The sequence below is a fragment of the Henckelia pumila genome, chromosome 2 (genome assembly GCF_033568475.1).
Source record: "Henckelia pumila isolate YLH828 chromosome 2, ASM3356847v2, whole genome shotgun sequence".
Classification (NCBI taxonomy): Eukaryota; Viridiplantae; Streptophyta; class Magnoliopsida; order Lamiales; family Gesneriaceae; genus Henckelia; species Henckelia pumila.
The window spans coordinates 94,775,327-94,798,491 of record NC_133121.1 but is presented as its reverse complement, the minus strand read 5'-3'; the positions used below and the strand labels follow the sequence as shown (position 1 = coordinate 94,798,491).

The following is a 23,165-nucleotide window of genomic DNA, read 5'->3' as shown; positions in this document are numbered from 1 at the left end:
TTCAGCTCATTCTTAATATAATGCACCGTTTGGTTTGAGGTATGATATAAGTAATATATAGATAAGTAATATAATGTAATAAAAAATAAATAAGAAATGATAGTTAAAATAGTATTGGATTTGATTGATAGATTATAGTTTGTTTGATTTGATTGATTAAATTTTATATAAAAATGTTAAATAACTATTTTGTCCTTTGAACAATAAATAAACTAAAAATTATATTATTTATAAGGGGTAATATAGTAATTTGAATTCAATGATTTGATTGATGTAAGATAAATAATTAATGATTTGATTGATGTAAAATAAATAATTAATATATGTATGAATAATATGATGAAAAGAACGTAGGATAGGATGTGATGAGTTATACATATATTAGTAATATGGTGAAGAGAACGGTGCCTAATAGTATAGATTTATTGCCATACCAAATAGACTGAATGACATCAATACTCTAAAAAATAGAACGACTCGAGTTCGAGGCTGACCCATCACGATTTTTTTTCATATTTTTTTGGTTAAAAAAACGGATTTGGATCTTCTGTTGTCCAAGAAAAACAGCACCTCGTGCTGTCTTGTTTTTTTTTTTTTTTTTATTGTTTTCAATTGAGATGTTCACGTGAACATCTCAATTGAAAACAAAAAAAATAAAGATTACAATGAAACAGCATCGTTTCACTGCACATCACGGAGTGCTGTTATTTTGGACAGCAGATGATCCAACTCCAAAAAAAAAAAACATGCTATATGCAATTGTTCTCAAACCTCGATCAACTTTTACCTATTGAATTTAATCACATTCATTTTTTATATTACTAATATTTACAAATATTATATAGTTACAGACATTTTATGCATTATTTTTACTACTATGATTGAACTTACACTTTATACACACACACATATATTTTAAATTTATTATTTACTAATCCTTATAATGACTGCCTTTGTCTATAATATTCTGTCAAATTTTAATTTCCAAAATACCCCTTCTTCGTAATACTATTAATTTAGAAGTAAACACAACAAAATGAAAACTCAAAAATTAATTTTAAGTTATAAAATTACTCTAAAAACATTATATTACCAGAAAATTTAATATATATAAATTTATTTCTACAGAGTTTAGTAGTAGATAATTGCATCATCATCAGTTATTATATATTAGTCGTGGTGGCACACACGATGCGTGTAGATAAAATAAATGATACGATTTTGTTATGTTTATAAACATAACAGTAAAATTCATGATATAATATTATCCACATTCTCTACAAAGAGAAACAAAAATGGATAGTTTTTAAATTTAAAATGTGACATACCAACATATATATATACATACACACACACACACACACATATATATATATATATATATATATATATATATATAATTGACTTTTTTTTTTAAACATTTTAATTTAAAAATAGCACATCCTAAAAAAGCAAGCACTTCTTGTTTTCTAATATGTTATCAATAAAACATTTTAAACTTTCATTATATACTAGTGATCCAAAGCACGCGTTGCATGCTTTTATACTATTTTTTTTAATAAAATTTGTTTTTTATTTCTGGGTTGGGAGAAAGAACGTTCGTTTGGGAGACATTTAAGAGAGACGTGTGATGAAATTAGAATTATGGAAGTTGTGAAAATGTTACTTTGCATTTGCCTTAAAAAAAAGAAAGAAGCTGTGCAGAGAACTCTCAATGAATAGGTGTAAAATAGAGAAGAAAATTGGTGTCATCTTGACACACCAAAAGTAGTTATTAAATGGTGCCTAAGTTTTATATAATAAATAATATAGATAATATATATATATATATCTATTTCTTCTACTATAAAAGTATGAATGATGGACAAAGTTTTTATTGTGTATTTACTATATTACCCAAAAACTATGAATTATGTGTATTAATTGCATGGGCATTGTGTGAAAAAATGGTGTAAAAATTAGGATCAAATTTGGGATATTAAAATTGTGGAAAATCATTGTTTTGCTTATTCATTAAAGTGGTGCATTTATTTTTTTGAATCATTGAATACAACATTATATTTTAATTGATTTTCAAAAGTATGAATTATGGACAAAGTTTTTATTGTGTATTTACTATATTGCCCAAAAACTATGAATTATGTGTATTAATTGCATGGGCATTGTGTGGAAAAATGGTGTAAAAATTAGGGTCAAATTTGGGATATTAAAATTGTGAAATCAATGTTTTGCTTATTTATTAAAGTGGTGCATTTATTTTTTTGAATCATTGAATACAACATTATATTTTAATTGATTTTCATCATATTCTTAAAGATAATTATTATAAAGAAAACATGAGAAAAAAAATTATTTTTAAATTTTCTAATTGAATCATTCTTATTTTAATACCAAGAGACACAATTTTAAAGTTTAGATTTCTTCAAAAATAAAAAAAATATTTCATTTACTTATGAGGACTATTAAATAAATGATAAAAACTTATTTTTTTTTACAAGGATAAAAACTTATTTTAATACTGCTAAAGGATTTTATTTTGAATTAAATAATTAGAATAAGAATTTTATTTGGTTATTTCTTTAGGATTTATTTTTTGAAAAAAAAATTATTTTTGAATTTTCTAAGTGAATCATTCTTATTTTAATACCAACAGACACAATTTTAAAGTTTAGAATTTTTAAAAAATAAAAAAATATTTCATTTACTTATGAGGACTAATAAATAAATGATAAAAACTTATTTTTTTTTGAAAAGGATAAATCTTATTTTAATACTGTAATAGGATTTTATTTTGAATTAAATAATTAGAATAAGAATTTTATTTGGTTATTTCTTTAGGATTTATTTTTTGAGAAACGTATTTTTATTTAACAATTCATTATAAAAGAATTTATTGAAAGAGAATTAAAACACGGATGCAATGATAAAAATTAGAAATTAAATATTTAGTAATTTTATGATTATATTTTTGTTATTTTTTACTAGATTGAGGATAGTTTGAGATATAAATATAAATGTGAGATATTAGTTGGGGCATAAAAGAAATATGCCTTTATAACTTACTTATATACTACATTGATTTGATTAACAATTAAAAAATAAAATTGATTATTTATTAATTGAAAATAAATGAATGGTGGGCAAAGTTTTTATTGTGTATTTACTATATTTCAAAAAAAACTATGAATTATGTGTATTAATTGCATGGGCATTGTGTGGAAAAATGGTGTAAAAATTAGGGTCAAATTTGAGATATTAAAATTGTGGAAAATCAATGTTTTGCTTATTCATTAAAGTGGTGCATTTATTTTTTTGAATCATTGAATATAACATTATATTTTAATTGATTTTCATCATATTCCTAAAGATAATTGTTATAAAGAAAACATGAGAAAAAAATTATTTTTAAATTTTCTAAGTGAATCATTCTTATTTTAATACCAAGAGACGCAATTTTAAAGTTTAGATTTCTTCAAAAATAAAAAAAATATTTCATTTACTTATGAGAACTATTAAATAAATGATAAAAACTTATTTTTTTTTGACAAGGATAAAAACTTATTTTAATACTGCTATAGGATTTTATTTTGAATTAAATAATTAGAATAAGAATTTTATTTGGTTATTTCTTTAGGATTTATTTTTTGAAAAAAAAAATTTATTTTTGAATTTTCTAAGTGAATCATTCTTATTTTAATACCAACAGACACAATTTTAAAGTTTAGAATTTTTAAAAAATAAAAATATATTTCATTTATTTATGAGGACTATTAAATAAATGATAAAAACTTTTTTTTTTGAAAAGGATAAAACTTATTTTAATACTGTAATAGGATTTTATTTTGAATTAAATAATTAGAATAAGAATTTTATTTGGTTATTTCTTTAGGATTTATTTTTTGAGAAACGTATTTTTATTTAACAATTCATTATAAAAGAATTTATTGAAAGAGAGTTAAAACACGGATGAAATGATAAAAATTAGAAATTAAATATTTAGTAATTTTATGATTATATTTTTGTTATTTTTTACTAGATTGAGGATAGTTTGAGATATAAATATAAATGTGAGATATTAGTTGGGGCATAAAAGAAATATGCCTTTATAACTTACTTATATACTACATTGATTTGATTAACAATTAAAAAATAAAATTTATTATTTATTAATTGAAAATAAATGAATGGTGGGCAAAGTTTTTATTGTGTATTTACTATATTTCAAAAAAAAAACTATGAATTATGTGTATTAATTGCATGGGCATTGTGTGAAAAAATGGTGTAAAAATTAGGGTCAAATTTGAGATATTAAAATTGTGGAAAATCAATGTTTTGCTTATTCATTAAAGTGGTGCATTTATTTTTTTGAATCATTGAATACAACATTATATTTTAATTGATTTTCATCATATTCCTAAAGATAATTGTTATAAAGAAAACATGAGAAAAAAATTATTTTTAAATTTTCTAAGTGAATCATTCTTATTTTAATACCAAGAGACGCAATTTTAAAGTTTAGATTTCTTCAAAAATAAAAAAAATATTTCATTTACTTATGAGGACTATTAAATAAATGATAAAAACTTATTTTTTTTTGACAAGGATAAAAACTTATTTTAATACTGCTATAGGATTTTATTTTGAATTAAATAATTAGAATAAGAATTTTATTTGGTTATTTCTTTAGGATTTATTTTTTGAAAAAAAAAATTTATTTTTGAATTTTCTAAGTGAATCATTCTTATTTTAATACCAACAGACACAATTTTAAAGTTTAGAATTTTTAAAAAATAAAAATATATTTCATTTATTTATGAGGACTATTAAATAAATGATAAAAACTTTTTTTTTTGAAAAGGATAAAACTTATTTTAATACTGTAATAGGATTTTATTTTGAATTAAATAATTAGAATAAGAATTTTATTTGGTTATTTCTTTAGGATTTATTTTTTGAGAAACGTATTTTTATTTAACAATTCATTATAAAATAATTTATTGAAAGAGAGTTAAAACACGGATGAAATGATAAAAATTAGAAATTAAATATTTAGTAATTTCATGATTATATTTTTGTTATTTTTACTGGATTGAGGATAGTTTGAGATATAAATGTAAATGTGAGATATTAGTTGGGGCATAAAAGAAATATGTCTTTATAACTTACTTATATACTACATTGATTTGATTAACAATTAAAAAATAAAATTGATTATTTATTAATTGAAAATTAAATGAAAGCCAACATATGTAACTGACAAGTTGCAATTGGGATAAAATTGAAATTAGTAAAAATATTTTTGATCGTGTGCATGCAAATTAGATCAATTATATATAACAATATTTTTTGATTGTGTGAATGAAATATTAGATCAATTATATGAGTAATTAATTAAAATATGAATTATGTGTATTAATTGCATGGGCATTGTGTGGAAAAATGGTGTAAAAATTAGGGTTAAATTTGAGATATTAAAATTGTGGAAAATCAATGTTTTGCTTATTCATTAAAGTGGTGCATTTATTTTTTTGAATCATTGAATACAACATTATATTTTAATTGATTTTCATCATATTCCTAAAGATAATTATTATAAAGAAAACATGAGAAAAAAATTATTTTTAAATTTTCTAAGTGAATCATTCTTATTTTAATATCAAGAGACACAATTTTAAAGTTTAGATTTCTTCAAAAATAAAAAAAAATATTTCATTTACTTATGAGGACTATTAAATAAATGATAAAAACTTATTTTTTTACAAGGATAAAAACTTATTTTAATACTGCTATAGGATTTTATTTTGAATTAAATAATTAGAATTTTATTTGGTTATTTCTTTAGGATTTATTTTTTGAAAAAAAAAATTATTTTTGAATTTTTTAAGTGAATCATTCTTATTTTAATACCAACAGACACAATTTTAAAGTTTAGAATTTTTAAAAAATAAAAAAAATATTTCATTTACTTATGAGGACTATTAAATAAATGATAAAAACTTATTTTTTTTTGAAAATGATAAAACTTATTTTAATACTATAATAGGATTTTATTTTGAATTAAATAATTAGAATAAGAATTTTATTTGGTTATTTCTTTAGGATTTATTTTTTGAGAAACATATTTTTATTTAACAATTCATTATAAAAGAATTTATTGAAAGAGAGTTAAAACACGGATGAAATGATAAAAATTAGAAATTAAATATTTAGTAATTTCATGATTATATTTTTGTTATTTTTTACTGGATTGAGGATAGTTTGAGATATAAATGTAAATGTGAGATATTAGTTGGGGCATAAAAGAAAAAAAAAATGTGGTTTATGCCTTTATAACTTACTTATAAACTACATTGATTTGATTAACAATTAAAAAATAAAATTGATATTTATTAATTGAAAATTAAATGAAAGCCAACATATGTAACTGACAAGTTGCAATTGGGATAAAATTGAAATTAGTAAAAATATTTTTGATCGTGTGCATGCAAATTAGATCAATTATATATAACAATATTTTTTGATTGTGTGAATGAAATATTAGATCAATTATATGAGTAATTAATTAAAATATAAATTATAGAGTTTTGATATAATGAGCAACCACCATGAACACCTACATGACAATAGCTGACGTGACAATCATTAATTATATATACAATGTTATTTTTAGATTATTAAATTCTAAAAACAATAAAAAAATGTTATTTTATAATAATAATAATAATAATAATAATAATAATAACAATAAACATAAAACTGATTAAGAAGAAATGATATTTTAATATTAAAACCAATTATCAATAAAACAAATATCTATATTGTTTACATTCTTTTAATTTGGTTTATCCCTTAAAACAAATCTGAATTTCAGAGTCTATAAAACAAATATCTATTATCTATTATCTATTACCTATCTAAAAGTGTAAATAAAAGAGTAAAGATTTACAATTGTGAAATAACAATTTTGCATTTTTATTCTACACTTTATGTAAGATCATATAAAAATATGTAGAGATATAAAAATAAAAGTCAAATTTTAGTTCCAAAAAAAAAAATCAAATTTTTGTTATGGTATAAATGTAAATATATATTTCGATTATATATATATAATAATAATATAATAATAATAATAATAATAATAATAATAATTATTATTATTATATACATTTCAAAAAAAAAAATAATATATCAATATGAATTAATGGCTTTAATTGAATTGCAATTAATGGATTCGTTAATTGCATATTAACTAAATATTTGCACATTGTTTACATTTATTTAATTTGGTTTATCTCTTAAAACAAATCTGAATTTTAAGAGCTTAAAAAACAAATATCACTAATTTCATCTTTTAAATAGTTTATAAAATTAAAAAAATTGTTACATATGTATTTGCACTTCAATTTCATTTATAGTGCTAATATAATATTTCTAGATTACAAAAAGTACATATACTTTTTTATTAACAATTAAAAAATGAAATTGATTATTTATTAATTAAAAATTAAATGAAAGCCAACATATATAACTGACAAGTTGCAATTGGGATAAAATTGAAATTATTAAAAATATTTTTGACCGTGTACATGCAATATTAGATCAATTATATATAAAAATATTTTTTGATTGTGTGAATGAAATATTAGATCAATTATATGAGTAATTAATTAAAATATGAATTATATAGTTTTGATATAATGAGCAACCACCTTGAACACCTACATGGCAAGAACTGACGTGCCAATCATTAATTATATATACAATGTTGTTTTAAAATTATTAAATTATAAAAACAATAAAAATGCTATTTTTAAATGATAATAACAATAAATATAAAAAAAATGATATTTTAATATTAAAACCAATTATCAATAAAACTAATATATATATTGTTTACATTCATTTAATTTGGTTTATCCTTTAAAACAAATCTGAATTTCAGAGCCTGAAAAATAAATATCTATTACTCATTATCTATTATCTATTATCTATCACTTATCTAAAAGTGTGAATAAAAGAGTATAGTTTTATAATTGTGAATATAAAAATATGTAGAGATATAAAAGTAAAAGTCAAATTTTAATTAGGTTATAAAAGTAAATATATATGTCGATAATAATAATAATAATAATAATAATAATAATAATAATAATAATAATAATAATAATAATAATAATAATAATAATAATATATGAATTAATGGCTTTAATTGAATTGCAGTTAATGGATCTGTTAATTGCATATTAACTAAATATTTGCACATTTTCATATTAAATAAATTATAAAAACTTATTTTAATAGTGCTATATGATTTTATTTTGTATTAAATAATTATAATTTGAATTTTATTTGGTTATTTCTTTAGGATTTAAAATAGTGACGGGAAGCCAAGAGACACAATTTTAAAATTTAGACTTTTTCAAAAATAAAAAAAATTATTTCATTTACTTATAAGGAATATTAAATAAATGATAAAAACTTATTTTAATAGTGCTATAAGATTTTATTTTGAATTCAATAATTATAATTAGAATTTTATTTGGTTATTTCTTTAGGATTATTTTTTTGAGAAATGTATTTTTATACTTTAACAATTAATTATAGAAAAAATTATTGAAAGAGAGTTAAAATACAATTGACATAATAAAAATTAGAAGTTAAATAAATTAGTAATTTCATGATTATATTTTTGTTATTTTTTATTGGATTGAAAATAGTTTGAGATATAAATGTAAAATTGAGATATTAGTTGGGTACTTGGGGCATAAAAGGAAGAAAAAAAATGTGATTTAATTTATGCATTTATGACTTGCTAATATACTACATTGATTTGATTAACAATTGAAAAATGAAATTGATTATTTTTTGAAGTTAGATGATAAAAATTAGAGCAATATTGTAAGTCAAATTATTTGGATGTAATCGTGCCATTAATTATGCCATTAATCACCTTAAATTCAAACTTTAATTTGACATTAGAAAAACTTAAGACTCAAGTATAAGACATTTAACAACTATTAAAAACTTAATACATCTAAAAAAATCAAACAATTATAGATTATTTTAAAATTTAAATATTGATAATTTAATTTTTATTATAAATATAAATAAATTTAAATTTATTTTATATTATATTTAATAAATTAATACGTCGTTCACGTGCGTGACACGTCCTAATTACTAGTATATATAATTTTGTGTTAGCCAAAGGAGATATTATGCATTGATGTGGCCTAACACACACCGCTGGCGAAATAATAGGAATCTCGCATGATCCAACGTAGAATTTTCCCGTAGATTTTTTTTAGGATTCAGCGCTGTCAGAATAATACACACTGTAGTCAAATTTTGTCCTCGTCTCCGCCGCAAGGATGTCGTCGGGAAGGTACATGGCGTACTCACCGTCACCATCCGCCCCTCACTCTCCGCACTTCACCGCTGGCGCCGCCGCAATCCGCTCCGCTTCTGCTGTTGTAGAACAAGAAAAGTACTTTCTTGTGTTTTTTTTGTATAGCTTTAATTTGTTTATAGTATTTTGTTTTATGAGAGGAATCCATGGTTTGACTTGATTTCGATTCCCCATGGATCTTTGGTTTTTCTCTTATTTGTTTATGAGTAGAAATCTTGTGATATGTATGGTGAGAATTGCTTGCTTTCTTCAATTGTTTGATAATCAGAATCCGTCTGTATAAAGGATTTGATTTCTTTAATGCCCTTTTGTATTCTTCAGTTTCTTGGATTTGACTGTTCCACAACTCCTTTTTTTCTTCAGTTCTTAATTTCTTGTCCATTGCTACTTTTTGTGGTAAAACTAAATGCTGTTTTCACTTGGATAGGTATTTGTCAGAATTGCTAGCTGAACGGAACTCTCTGTATCCATTTATGGCCGTGCTTACACACAGCTACCGGTTATTGAATCAAGGCATGTACATAGCTTTACATGTTCTCTATCATTTCATAAATTGAATTTTTGTATTGAATTTTTTTCTGTGTTTTGGTTTGGTGAAGTTAACTGATAACAAATAATCATGCAATTTCAATGTTCCCTTGGAAACACATAAGATAATCCAGAAGTAGGGCTTTGCGCCTAGTAATGTTATATTAAGCGTGCAAGGCTACTTTCTTGGATTGTTGTGCTTCGTGCAAAACATTAATATGATTGGCAGAAACTTGAAATAACTTTGGTATTTATTTGTTTGTCTTGGTGACTGCTAGCTAGGTGGGCTTAAGGGCTAGTAGTCTATTACATTTTTTTTAGGTGGGGTTGGGATGGTTACAATTGAGTTTTGAACCTGAAATTTCAAATTTGGAACTTTGATGCCACATGAGCTACAAGTCATCGGCAATACTCTATTACATTTGAATTCTATGTCAATAAACAATTTCTACCAGAGTCATGGTACAACGGGCAATAGTTCTTACAACACGAAGAAATTCAAACAAAAATTTGATTTATCAAAATCTCATGATATGTTCAATACAATCTCATGATATAACAGTAAAATCTCACGATATAATTGTTGTACATATCAATGTGCCATATATTTGGTGTATTATTAAAACTATTCTATTAAACAACATTTCTCTCCCTTTATTGTGGTTGGTTTATTTAAAGAAAATGGAAAAAAAGTAGGATGAACCCCACCAGATGTGTGTGCAATATCAAAATTAGCATCTGATGGATCAGATGACTCTGCATTGTCAAACACACCAGGTGACCTTGTAGTATCAAAAACACTTGATGGACTAGTAGTGCCAAACCTACCTGATGGTCCAACCATGTCAGCCCAACCTGTTGACCCAGAAACAAACCCTAACGATGATGACGGTTGCGAATCAGGAGAAGGAAGACTGAAATTTTGTGGAAAATTATTTTGTCCAACAACAAATAAATCGTATGGATATGTCCGAAAACCAACCCCATGCACTGTAGGCGATATAATGTGTACAGTAATGCGCTCATACCATTGAAAATAATCATCGTCGGTTTGCCTAGATCTTCCATGTGGTTCACCATGGACAAGACACCTCAACTTTCTATTCCACATAAAAATTGCATTTTTATGATATGTCTTCCAATCTATGTTGCGATGACCTATTCTCGTGATATTGTGAAGGTCATCATTGTCAAATGCAGGCATTGGAATAGATTGTTGCATACTGAATTGTCGCATTACCCGATTGGGACGATGCAACTCCACAATTTCGAAGCAAATGAGGGGGCAAACACACCGCCAGATACTATTATCATATGAGTCAATAATTGTTTTTACATCTATATCGTTTTTGTTGTAAACAATCCAGTTAAACTGCAAAAGAAATACAAAAATGAAAAGTTAAAAAATTAATTAAAAACCATAGAATTGTTACAAAGTTTTAATAATTCAAAAGGTACCTCATCATTGTTCATACGATCAAAACAGTCTCTTATAATTCTTACTGCATGTGTTGGAGAATGAGTGTAACTAAACATATTTTTCCACCTAAAAATGAAAAAAATGTTTCATATTCAAAAATTTATTATAGTTTATATTATGACACGATTTTTAAATATTACCATGTACCATAGGGAGCAACTGAAACAATTTGACCGTGTTGACTTTGAGGCACAACAAGGGATAAACCATGTCGATCGGGGTTAACACATGCAATCCTGCTCCATGCCCATATCTGTCAATATTAATAAATAGGTTAAAAAACACACAATGTATATATTAAATAATCAAAATACATCATATATACCTGCAGGATATATAAAGGTCCGGATATTATAGACTTTCCTATGCGCGTTGCATTGCATAACTCACGATATAGAAACCATGTCGTTGGCTTCTTTTGTTTCTTGATCCCTTATATTGGGAATTGCAGTTCAATTTTGTTGGTCGCCTTCTTGGTCCTAGAGGGTAGGGGTGGGCATAATTTGGTTAAAACCGAAAAAACCGACCGAACCGAAAAATTTCGGTTTTTTTGGTTCGGTTTTTTCGGTTTTTCGGCCGGTTTTGGTTTTACAATGTATGAAAACCGGTTTTTCGGTTCGGTTTTCGGTTTTATGCCCTGAAAAAACCGAAAAAATCGAACCGGCCGAATTTTGATTAAAATATGAATTTTATGGATATTGACCATTGAGCCTTACAAATGGGCCTTTTTTATGACTTCTATGTTTTTTCCTTACAAAATGTAAGCCTATTTTAATTAAATATGGTTTCTATGGAACTTAATAGTCGCTTTATTGTTTTAATTGAAGTTCATATTGTAAATTCTAATGGAATAATTTATGTTTTATTATTATTAGTTATCTATTATGTATTACATGCATTAAGTGAGATATCATTTTAATTCATAAATTTTTTTAGTATTAACCTTTTTATATTTTGGTTTTCATTTTAGTTTTAAATCCATAATTATTGTAAACAATTCATAATTTTCTTTGTCCCTAAACTAATATTTGCAGTCGTGCAAAATAAATTTAATTCATTACATAAACCGTATAAACCGACCAAAAAAACCGGACCGTATCACGAAAAAAACCGGACCGAACCGTAATAAAATGGTTCGATTTCGGACCAAAGATTTTGAAAACCGAAACCGAAAAAATCGAACCGTAATATAGTAAAACCGAACCAAACCGACCGATGGCCACCAGGGAACTCTTTGAAGCGAGTTGAAGCAACTACTGATTGTCGCGTTCTGATTAGAAGGCGCGGCAGCATCAAGGATCCAGTGAGGGTAATCTTCGTTTAGCTTGTGTGTGTGTGGACGTGATTCTGGCTCATTATTCTTGTTATCTGGCACTTGCATTTTTCTCCATTCGTTATCTTGATCAGAATCTGCTGAAACAATGAGTTTTGACACTGTGATATGTATGTAGGAAGAGATGATGAGGGGGAAACCAGGATACGAGCATCTGAATGAACCACTCCACATACTACTTGAGGCAGAGTTGCCAGTTGAGATAATAGATTCCCGTCTAATGCAGGGGCGGGAGATAATTGAAGATTTGCTCAAGCCAATGGTAACTTTCGTCCACCATTCAAATACTGAATTGCATTGCTCTAGCAGCAGAAATTAGAGTATTTTCTGAGAAATTAAGTAAAGACAACATTGGAAAAAATAAGAATGATACTGATAGTATATTTTGTGAAAATGCATTGTGATTGTTTTTGTTTCATGAAAATGAAATTGTTTTCTAAAAACATTGCCCTATGTTGTTTAATGTGATTGTTTTTCTAACTCTGTACAATTGCAATTGCAAAAAAAAAAAAAAAAAAGAAAAAAAAACATAACACAGGAAGAATCTGAAGACTTCTTCAAAAAGCAGCAGTTACGCGAACTTGCAATGCTCAACGGTACACTTCGAGAAGAAGGCTCTCAAATGTCTGGTTCTGTATCCCCCTTCCACAATAGTCTTGGAATGAAAAGGGCAAAAACTCGGGGTAAAGCTCGAACCTTAAAGTTCATTATTCCAGAAAACAGATGTTTCCAAGCCCCATGTTCCGCGGTGCCAGCGATTTCTTTAGCTTCCATCAAGACACTGGTACTGGAAGGTGTATATCGTATGAAGCGTGCTTTTGTTGAATTTTGTCATCAATGCGATGATGATGTGTTCTTCGGTTGAAGGCGGCTTGTGTTTGTTTGTATGTTTGCTTTGGGGCTTTGGTCAATGCATTGTCTTTGCTTACATTTTCATATGATTATTTCATTTATTGCAAGCTTGTGCATGTGGAGTTTGTAAGAAGTCTGATTCATATATGTGTTACTGAACAGAAATGGAACGTAAAATCAAATTGAAATGTTGCAATGTTATCTCTTGTGATGTCGTAATATTGTTCTTGCCGTTGCAGTTTATCAATGTTTTTTCTTGTTCTTGTTTTTGACTTTGGATTGTAGTGGGGAGTAATGAAATAATAACATCCTTAACAACCATAACAAATCATGAACGAGAAATTTTATAGACAAATATTGGATCTTGATCATATAAGTTACTTAAATACACAAATAATATAATTACACTCACGTTGTATCCAATAAAACATTTTTTTGTTTCCAATTATACTTTATTTCTTGGTCAAACAAACAATGACGCGATCTTTTTCAGCTCATTTATTACATCTTAAATAAATGAAAACATAAATGAAAACGCTAAGAGGTGGTTTGGTCATCTTATCTTGATTTCTCGAACAAAGAGATCCATGAATAGGGATCTTAATTGATGCATATAGATACAAATGGTTCAATTGGGGTAAGAATTTCCAAGAAGATTTGAAATATTTCAGTTTCTGAGCAAAATAACTGTTTTTAATAGTGTCAATTCAATTTATTACGAATTAATCAATATTCGATTGATTGGTTTGTGGTTATTGAAAAAAAATATTTGTGTATTAATTCACTTCATTTCTTTTTATCCAATTGATATTTTTTCAAGTAGTCTAAATTAATAATAACATTACACTTATTTTTATTTTCACTCAGGTGAATGTAATCTCACTACATCTTTTGGAAGCCAAATTTAGTCACGATATTGTTAGTTTCTATGGTAGTTCTTTAACGGACTTACCTCGTTGGAATGTTAGCTCAAAACTCGAGTTAATATTTGCATAATTCGAGTTGATGGCTTTGACAAGGGATTTATATACGATATAATTTTTATTTTTTCTAATAATTCTTGAAAATATGATTTATTATTTTCAGGAAAATAAATTAATGATCAATAATTGGAGAGTCAACCAATGATGACATTTAGCGTATAACGAGGTAATTAATTTATATTCAGAATATCATACCACGATGATGAAAAATCATCGTAAATCACGAGTATAAAATAAATTTATAAAAAATAGTATAAAACATCAAGAAAAAACAAGTTTCACTTCTAGAATTGTCTTCGTTCATTGATTGGTGGATACGTACTTTGTAACCTTGCCGAAAAACAAAAACCTCAACTTCTTTGTTGTCAAGTTTGAGTTGTCACTGGTTCAAAACTTTTATTTCTAGCTTATAGTTGTAGTTGTGCAAAAATAATAATAATTTATAAGTGATCATGTGAATCCAACGACAAATGAGATAGCAAACGTTAAGTTTCATGATTTGCTAAATATTTATAATTTAGTAAAACCAATGCAAGAGATCGATAATTATTACAATCTCTATAATAAATTCAAAATTGTATATATGATGAACTAAGTATAAGTAATATTAAGTTTTAGAATATTATATATACAAATACAAAAGCCAAAAAGATCATATATTGGATTAAACGATAACTGAAAAGACTTACAACCAGATGCATGTTTAGAGTAGAGGAATTAGAACTTATCTCAACATGTATACATTTTTTTCTTTGCAAATTAATTTCGTATATATGTGTATGCATATATGGTAACATGTAGCCCACTCAAACTTAATTGGAAATATGTACGTATGTATAATATTTCATTTGATAATCACATGATAATGATGTTAAGATTCACGAGAATGATTATTCGCACTCATGATCCTTGTAATACAATTAAACATTATAGTCCGAAGTTACACCCTTAAAATATTTGTTATAATAAATTAATTGGTTTATGGCATATTATATAAATTTGTTTTCACTCCATATGTGAGTAAAGATTTTTTTTTTTAAAAAAATCGAGTTCTTAGGAGTAGTTCGAAAATATTGCAATTTTGGATCTAATCTATAAAAAGTTTATGGTTTCTGACTCTTGTAATTCTAAAGAGAGGTTTTGGCTTAGTCCCATTCTTTTTCTAATTTCATTTTGATTTTTAATAAACGAGCAGAGGTCTGCCTAACCCTACCACAACAGACGGCTTTTCTTTTAAAAAAGGTAATTTTTAGCGCTGCTTTATTTCATTAATTAGGTTACTCTTGAATTTATAACTTTTGTAAAAACTACATGCACAACCGAAGGACTGGAGTTCATTGTGCGACAAAAAAAATTAAAATAACATTTGAATTATATTAAGATTGTTGAACAAGTAGCGTTTTTTAAATGGGCAATTTGCTCAAAAATCCCCAAATGCAAACATATTTTGCTTTGGGGTCCCTAGTCATAAAATGTGGTACAAAATAATACAAGATGTGGTACAAAACTATACAATATGTGGTACAAATTAACAAAAATTGTGGTACAAAAAAGTGGCTAGGGAGTGCAGAGCAAAACATGTTTGCATTGAGGATTTTTGAGCAATTTGCACTTTTTAAATTTAGAAATTAGTCTTAATTTCAAAACTTAATTATTATTTTTAATCATCTGTCATTGAATTAAACAAAGTGATTCCAAGATTAAAAAGCTGCTGATGGTTTATTGGAGGGAAAAACTATAATAAAGATGAATTTCATGTGCAATAAAGTAGTTATTATTATTATTATTATTATTATTATTATTATTATTATTATTATTATTATTATTATTATTATTATTATTATTATTATTATTATTATTATTATATGGTTTTAGTGAAAAAATATTTTGAACTTTTTATATGACTTTTTGGGTGTACTTTTTAAAAAATATCATATTTCCTATAAAATCTCATTCAATTAACAATGGACCCTCTTGTCACCATGTCATCCTAGAATATATATATATATATATATATATATATATATATATATATATATATATATTATTTATCACATGAAGTTACAATAAAGAAAATCCAATAAGTTAGTCTCTACGAAGCACACATTTAGTACAAAAGAGAAACAATCAAGAAAAGAAGTAAAACTTAAACTATATAAACTAACCATTAATGAAAAGTGTATTATCAGATCGTCGGGCGAATTGCTGCTAAAATACGGGTGAAAATAAATAAGCAAAAAACAAACAAAGAAAAGCAACACAATATCAACAAAATGCGAGAAAAAAACACATAAAACCTCATAAAAACATGCCAATAAATATAAAGATGGATAACAGAAAGGCAAAAAGGAAAAATGAAAAAAAAAACAATAGGAAAAGACGACTGGATGGATCCAAAAAGCGCTATGGTCCGTGATCCTTCGACCATGAGTCATGCATCCAAAACAAAATACAACCGAGAGGAAGCGCCGAGGGAAGGAAACAACAATAATTTTTTTTTAAAAAAAACAAATGGCAGAAGTCGAATAAAATAAATGATAAAAAATAAACGAAATGATAAAAAAAATAATGTATGTATGAAGATCGACATTTAATAAGGCATATTAATATCACATGCATAATTAATTAGGCAAGGAATTCAACCGAAACGACTGCATTATATCTAAACAATGACCGATAAAAATCCAAGAGAGCCAACCGACACAAAGCTAAGGCATTATCTTTGAACAAATTTTGTTTTTTTGGAAGATTTATCTCTAAAATTTTTTGAGGTAGTTATTAATAGTCAAAGAAACAATTAATGCACCGAATATAAACTAAATTCGAGGTCGCCAAGTCTGTGCACAACATGGGAAATGAAGAGGGCTTTAAGGAAAACATAATAAAACTGGTATATTAATTTAAAAGTATATAATATATAGATATAGACATAGATAAAGATAATTAATAATAATTAGTAGTAGTTAAGCGGTGATTGTTAATTGATGTTTATAATTATTTAATGTAATTAGTTAATAGCTAATTAGTAAGTGAATTAATAAACAAGGAGTACAACAACGTATATACATATTTTAAAGGGCACTTATGGACTTTTTAAAGTGTTTTTAATTTAATTTTTTTATATAAATTATTTATCAAAAAAGTGATAAAAATTATATATAAATAAAATAGTCATGCAAAATTAAAGAGGGTCATCCAACAATGAGTAAATGAGGGGTAAATTAATTAATGTAGTTCACAATTGAAACCAAACAATCAATGAAAATAATGAGGGTATTGAATGAAATTTACAATTCAAACTTTGTTGGGATCGGTTCAGAGGGTAGAGGGGGGGTGAATACACTCTGAAACTTTTCTTCTTCTTCTTCAAAATGATCAAGTGAGGTTTAGTTCACTTAATCTGTTTTCTCAACTTCTAAAACGGTTTGAACAACTTAAATAGTGCGGAAATAGTTCAGAGGTTTTAGTGATGCAAAGTTTATAATGCAATGTATGAGCAGAATGTAAGATAAATAGCAGTAAAGACTAAGACACGATTTATGGAAGTTCGAAGGCTTAATCCTTCTACGTCTCCCCTTCTTCCACTTAGGAAGGAATTCACTAGAAGACTTTGGTTATTACAACGTCTTGTAATACACCCACTTCAGACTTAGGACTTATCCAATGCCTAATCCGAAACTCCTAGATTTACACAGATAAGATTCTCAGTTCTTATCAGACTGGTGGAAGCTTTCAGAGTAGCTTCAATTCTCTTCAACAATGAGTATAGTTGAGTTGAGCTTCTCAAACTGCAGAGCGGTCGAGAGGCTTGAAAACCCTAGGATGATCCTTGACGATCAGATATGTGAACTGTAGGCGAGGGTTTATTTGAGCAGCAAATGAATGATCTTGTAAGTGTGCTCAAGTATATCAGATGAGGACTTCTGATATTATTCAAGTGATTGAGTTGATTGAGATTTTTCTGAATTGCTTGTCTCTCTTTGTTGTCTACCCTTTTTTTTTGTTGTTTTACTTCTTGAGCAATCTTCCCTTTATATAGGTCAATCATCAACGTCTTTATTTTGAACGTTCTGATGCTGCATTGAATGCACATTTAATGCTCATAAATGCATTGATGATTCTGCATGAAGATCGTACACTGCAGACAACTTCCAGGGTCCAAAACTGGAATAAACGGTCGAATGCTTTATCTGTAGTCATTCTGTGTTTTTGCCATTTTGGTGCAACCTGTTGTCTCGATTGCAGGAGTCAACATATCTTCTGACACGCCGGTTCTGCTTTTAATAAAAGATCTTGCAAAGAACATCTTGTCACAGGTACTTGTCTTGAGATATCCTGATAGGCAGTTGGCATTCTACCTGTAGAGATATTTGTCCTCTGCTGGTTTGAATAACCAGTCAATAAGCTTGTGACTTCAACCGGTCGAGAGACAAAGGCGGTTGACAAGCTTCCGGTAGATAGATTTATCCTCTGCTGGTTTTGATAGCCAGTCGATAGGCTTGTGACTTCAGCCGGTCGAGAGCAAAGGCGGTTGACAAGCTTCCGGTAGAAGTTGTAGTAGATTCCTGAAATACAATGGTTGACAGCACATTCCTATACAATGAGTTGTTGTTTGTTATCACCAAAATATCGGATTCAACAATTTCCCCCTTTTTGGTGATGACAAAACTTAAGTGCTCCAAGAACAATATGAAAGCATTAAAATGAACTTCATTGAGAGAATGAATTTCATTAAGTACAATAAGCATTTTTATTACACCTACAGAAAAAAATAAGATGCAGCTGCGATAAGTAAAGAAGAGATAAGTTGTTCATCTTTTGAACCAACTGGCTCCTCCTGACCTATCGCCTTCTCTTCTTCTTCTGTCGGCTTCTTCTTTTCTTCTGGACTCTTCTTCACGTCTTCTTGCCTCTGCTGCTCTACGTTGCTCTTCTTCCCCCTTTTTGGCATCACCTTGGTTGAGTCGAAGGATGACCTCAGTGAGTTGAGTGCCAAGGCAGGCTTGCATAGTGTCTATTTTTGCATCGATTTGAGCAAGTAGAGTGGCTTGCATAGTGTCCATCCGATCATTCAACTGCTTATGAAGGCGGTTTTTGGATCGGATAACTTGTTCGGAGACGGTAGAGAGCGTGTTGATTTGAGTGCGATGATGATTAGTGATCTCTGTGGACAGACGAGCAAGGTCTCGAGACACGGTCTCAAAATGCCGAATCATCGTCTGGCGTGAATTATCGACCGATAAGGATGAGTTTGTTATGTCTTGAGAGAAGGACCTAACCGTTTGCATGAGCTCATGAAGCCGATTTATCAAGGTATGATCTAGAGCTGCGGCCATGGCTTCAATTAAAGAATCATCAGTCTGAAGCATTTGCCCTTCTGGGTCATTTCTTGGTGAAACCGGGCTAGACTCACGATGATGTGGTGCGGGTGAACTGGCTGGAGAGCTACCCGATGGACCTTCCAATAATGGTACAGTTGGAGATGTAATAGTTTCGACTGCAGCCAATATGGTTGGTGGAGTACCAGGATCAGCACTTGGTTCATCCATAATGAGATCTTCCATAAACTTTTCAGTAGATGGAGACGGTTGAAGTGCTGGATCAGCATCAGTCACTTGCTGTTCTGGAGATGCAGGTGATACAATAGTGCTTGATATCTCCGTTGGGGGCACTGTTGCTTCACTACTGCAAGGAGCCTCTGTCACAGAGGTGACAGGTATCTCTTGTGCAACCACTTCTAAAACATCTTGTGAATGACCGGGAGAAGTGTGAGCGGTCGTCACTGGAGAGGAGTGAGCAATCACAACTGCTTCCGGTTGAGTAACTGCTTGGACTGCGGTTGAGGAGGGGTCGACCGATGAAGATGCTGCCACACTCGATCTTAGAGCAGATGATTGAAAGAGGTCAGCAGTGATGAGATCGGTCAGAATCCCATCTGAAGAAGGGAGAGCATAGACGTCTTCTTCACCCTGATCTTGAGTGAGAAAGGTTTTCATCATCACTTGTGCTTCCAGCACATAAGCTTGTAAACAGGCTGCTGAAGCTGGTGTTTTGACATTGTTGAGAGCTTGGAAGTGCTGAAGTAGTTGAGTGATTTGACGTAGACTATCCTGTAGTCCAGTCAAAAATCACAAAGTCATCGGCAGCGGTAGGACTCTTGGATTTGAAATTCTTGACACGCTCATTAATTAGCAGAGATAGCAGGCTTCCTCGAAGCTTCAAGTCTATGAGATGTCTTCTTCCCAGAGCCTCCACGATGTCTTCAGTATCAGCAAATAGAAGCATCTTCTGCTCAATGACGTTTAGAGATTTCCATTTAGGAAATATTTGAGCGAGTGTCAAGTGAGTGCGGGAGTGATGCCATCTGTCAAAACGTTGTAGATGACGCTTGACAGTACGGAGCACATGAGAGATGATCACATTGAGTTCTATCGTAGCTGCTGGTTGAGCCTTGGGTGTGTAGATCATCACACCTTTCCCTTTGTCTTTGGGATCAGCTAGAGTGACCTCAGGAGCTGATGAGGCACCTTCCCGGATTATCACACCCTTTGTAGGACGAGGAGCAGTAGAAGCAACAACGGTAGTAGTCTCGACCGTTGGCAGGGTAGGAGCAAGTCCAGAAAGAGACTTTAGCTTCTTGTGCTGCCTCTTCTTCTCGCCTGCAGGCGTGGATGACACAGCTGCTTTGGAGACCGAAGGGGATGACTTGCTGAAAGCTTGAATCAGTGGAACATTCTCACGTGATTCATCTTCAGAGTCAGATTCGATGATCAGTTGACGCTTGGCAGACTTTTTGGTATGGACTGGTTTGGCCACGACCGGAACCGTTGAAAGCGGTTGAGGGATAGCAATAACCTTTGCGGTTGAGGGCAAGGTGTCGACCGCAGTCTCTTTCTTGTTCAGGAATTTGAGAATCGTAGACTTGTTGAGCCATTTGGTGGGATGCAGAGGCTCAGTCTTGGAAAAGTCCACTCCAAGGACGCCCAAGATGTGGCAGATTTGCAAAGCAAATCCCTCGGATTGCCCTTTGCCCCTGATCATTTCACATAGAATATTGAACAGAATGTCTGACCAGTTTATGTTGATCTTGGAGGCAATACAAGCCATGTATTGAAATTTCTCCAGCGTCACCTTGTCGTAAGATCCAGCCTTGGCCAGAAGATTCTTGGCCACGATATTAGTCAGTAGCCTGAATGGAGCTTTGAGAGATGTCTTCTGGGCCGGCAGTTTGATCGGAGCATCAGTAGTTGAGAACTCCTTCAACCAATAAGAGCAGTTACCATCTGGAAGATCCGTGCATTTTGTCAAACCCCTGGAGGGCAGATCAAATGTGCTGGCGAAGAACTTCTGATTGAAGGAGTAGACCTCTGTCTTGATCAAGCATTTGATAGTCCCATGCTCGATTTGAGCGGTTGCGAAGAACTCCTTCAAAACAGGCAAATCGCAGATGGCGCTGCAATCCAGAAATTTCTTCAATCCAGAGGCTTCAAGCATGGTGAAGACCTCAGATATTCCTGCGTTGTTTGCCTTAACAACGGAATCAAAGTTGATTGCGAGGCAAGTCTTCTGGATCGACATGATAGCTGTAGATAAGAACTCGAGCAGAGAGTAAGCAAAATCTAGAGAGTAATTCGATGATGCGTTTAATACAATATGAAAGCTTTTAGCAAAGGTGAAAGATTGATATACGAGTGTAAAGAAGTATATATAGGAACCTATGGGCCATAGGGTGACGTCATGAAAAGTATTTTTGAAATTCAAAAAGTTTTGAAGAGCATAATCACGGCGCCCAATTAATGTCATTTGGTTCAAAGCACCAAGCTGCTAGTACGAAGCCTGTCAGAGACTAGTTAAAGGCGGATGATATGCCAATATTTATGGCAACGTAACAGCTAATCTATTAATGTCATATTGACAATCATTCCCCCTAAACACATGCATACTAACTTAAATCTACTAAGCCAAGAATATTTCGAAAATATGAAAACTTAGCGTCCGGTAGAGGCTTGGTGAATATGTCTGCTGCTTGCTGATCGGTAGAGATGTATTCCAGCCTGATTTCCTTCTTTAAGACATGATCTCGGATAAAGTGATGCCTGACATCAATGTGTTTTGTCCTAGAGTGCATCACTGGATTGTGAGTGATGGCTATGGCACTTGTATTGTCACAGTAGATTGGAGCTTCACTCGACCGAATCCCATAATCATTAAGCTGCTGTTGAATCCAGAGTATTTGAGCACAACAGCTGCCAGCAGCAAGGTATTCTGCTTCGGCGGTCGAGGTAGCAATTGATGTCTGCTTCTTACTTGACCACGAAATTAGTCTATCTCCAAGGAATTGACATGTGCCACTTGTACTTTTGCGATCAATTCTACAACCTGCATAATCTGCATCTGAATAGCCAATAAGATTGAGATTTGAATCTTTGGGATACCAAAGACCCACATTAGTAGTTCCTTTAATATATTTAAGTATTCGTTTGGTAGCAATGAAATGAGATTGCTTAGGTGCAGCTTGAAATCTAGCGCATAAACAAACTGAATACATGATATCCGGTCGACTGGCAGTCAAATAAAGCA

The 23,165-nt window shown here is 29.4% G+C and overlaps 1 protein-coding gene across 1 annotated transcript; it reads left to right on the top strand.

Moving 5' to 3' along the window:
* The first annotated feature begins 9,264 nt into the window (after positions 1 to 9,264).
* On the top strand, positions 9,265 to 13,783 carry LOC140877954 (KH domain-containing protein At5g56140-like). The gene is made up of 5 exons (XM_073281555.1): positions 9,265 to 9,487; positions 9,837 to 9,922; positions 12,602 to 12,726; positions 12,869 to 13,012; positions 13,289 to 13,783. Exons 1-5 carry the CDS (start codon positions 9,372 to 9,374, stop codon positions 13,613 to 13,615), a joined length of 798 nt encoding a protein of 265 aa, XP_073137656.1. The 5' UTR covers positions 9,265 to 9,371; the 3' UTR covers positions 13,616 to 13,783.
* The last annotated feature ends 9,382 nt before the right edge of the window (positions 13,784 to 23,165 follow it).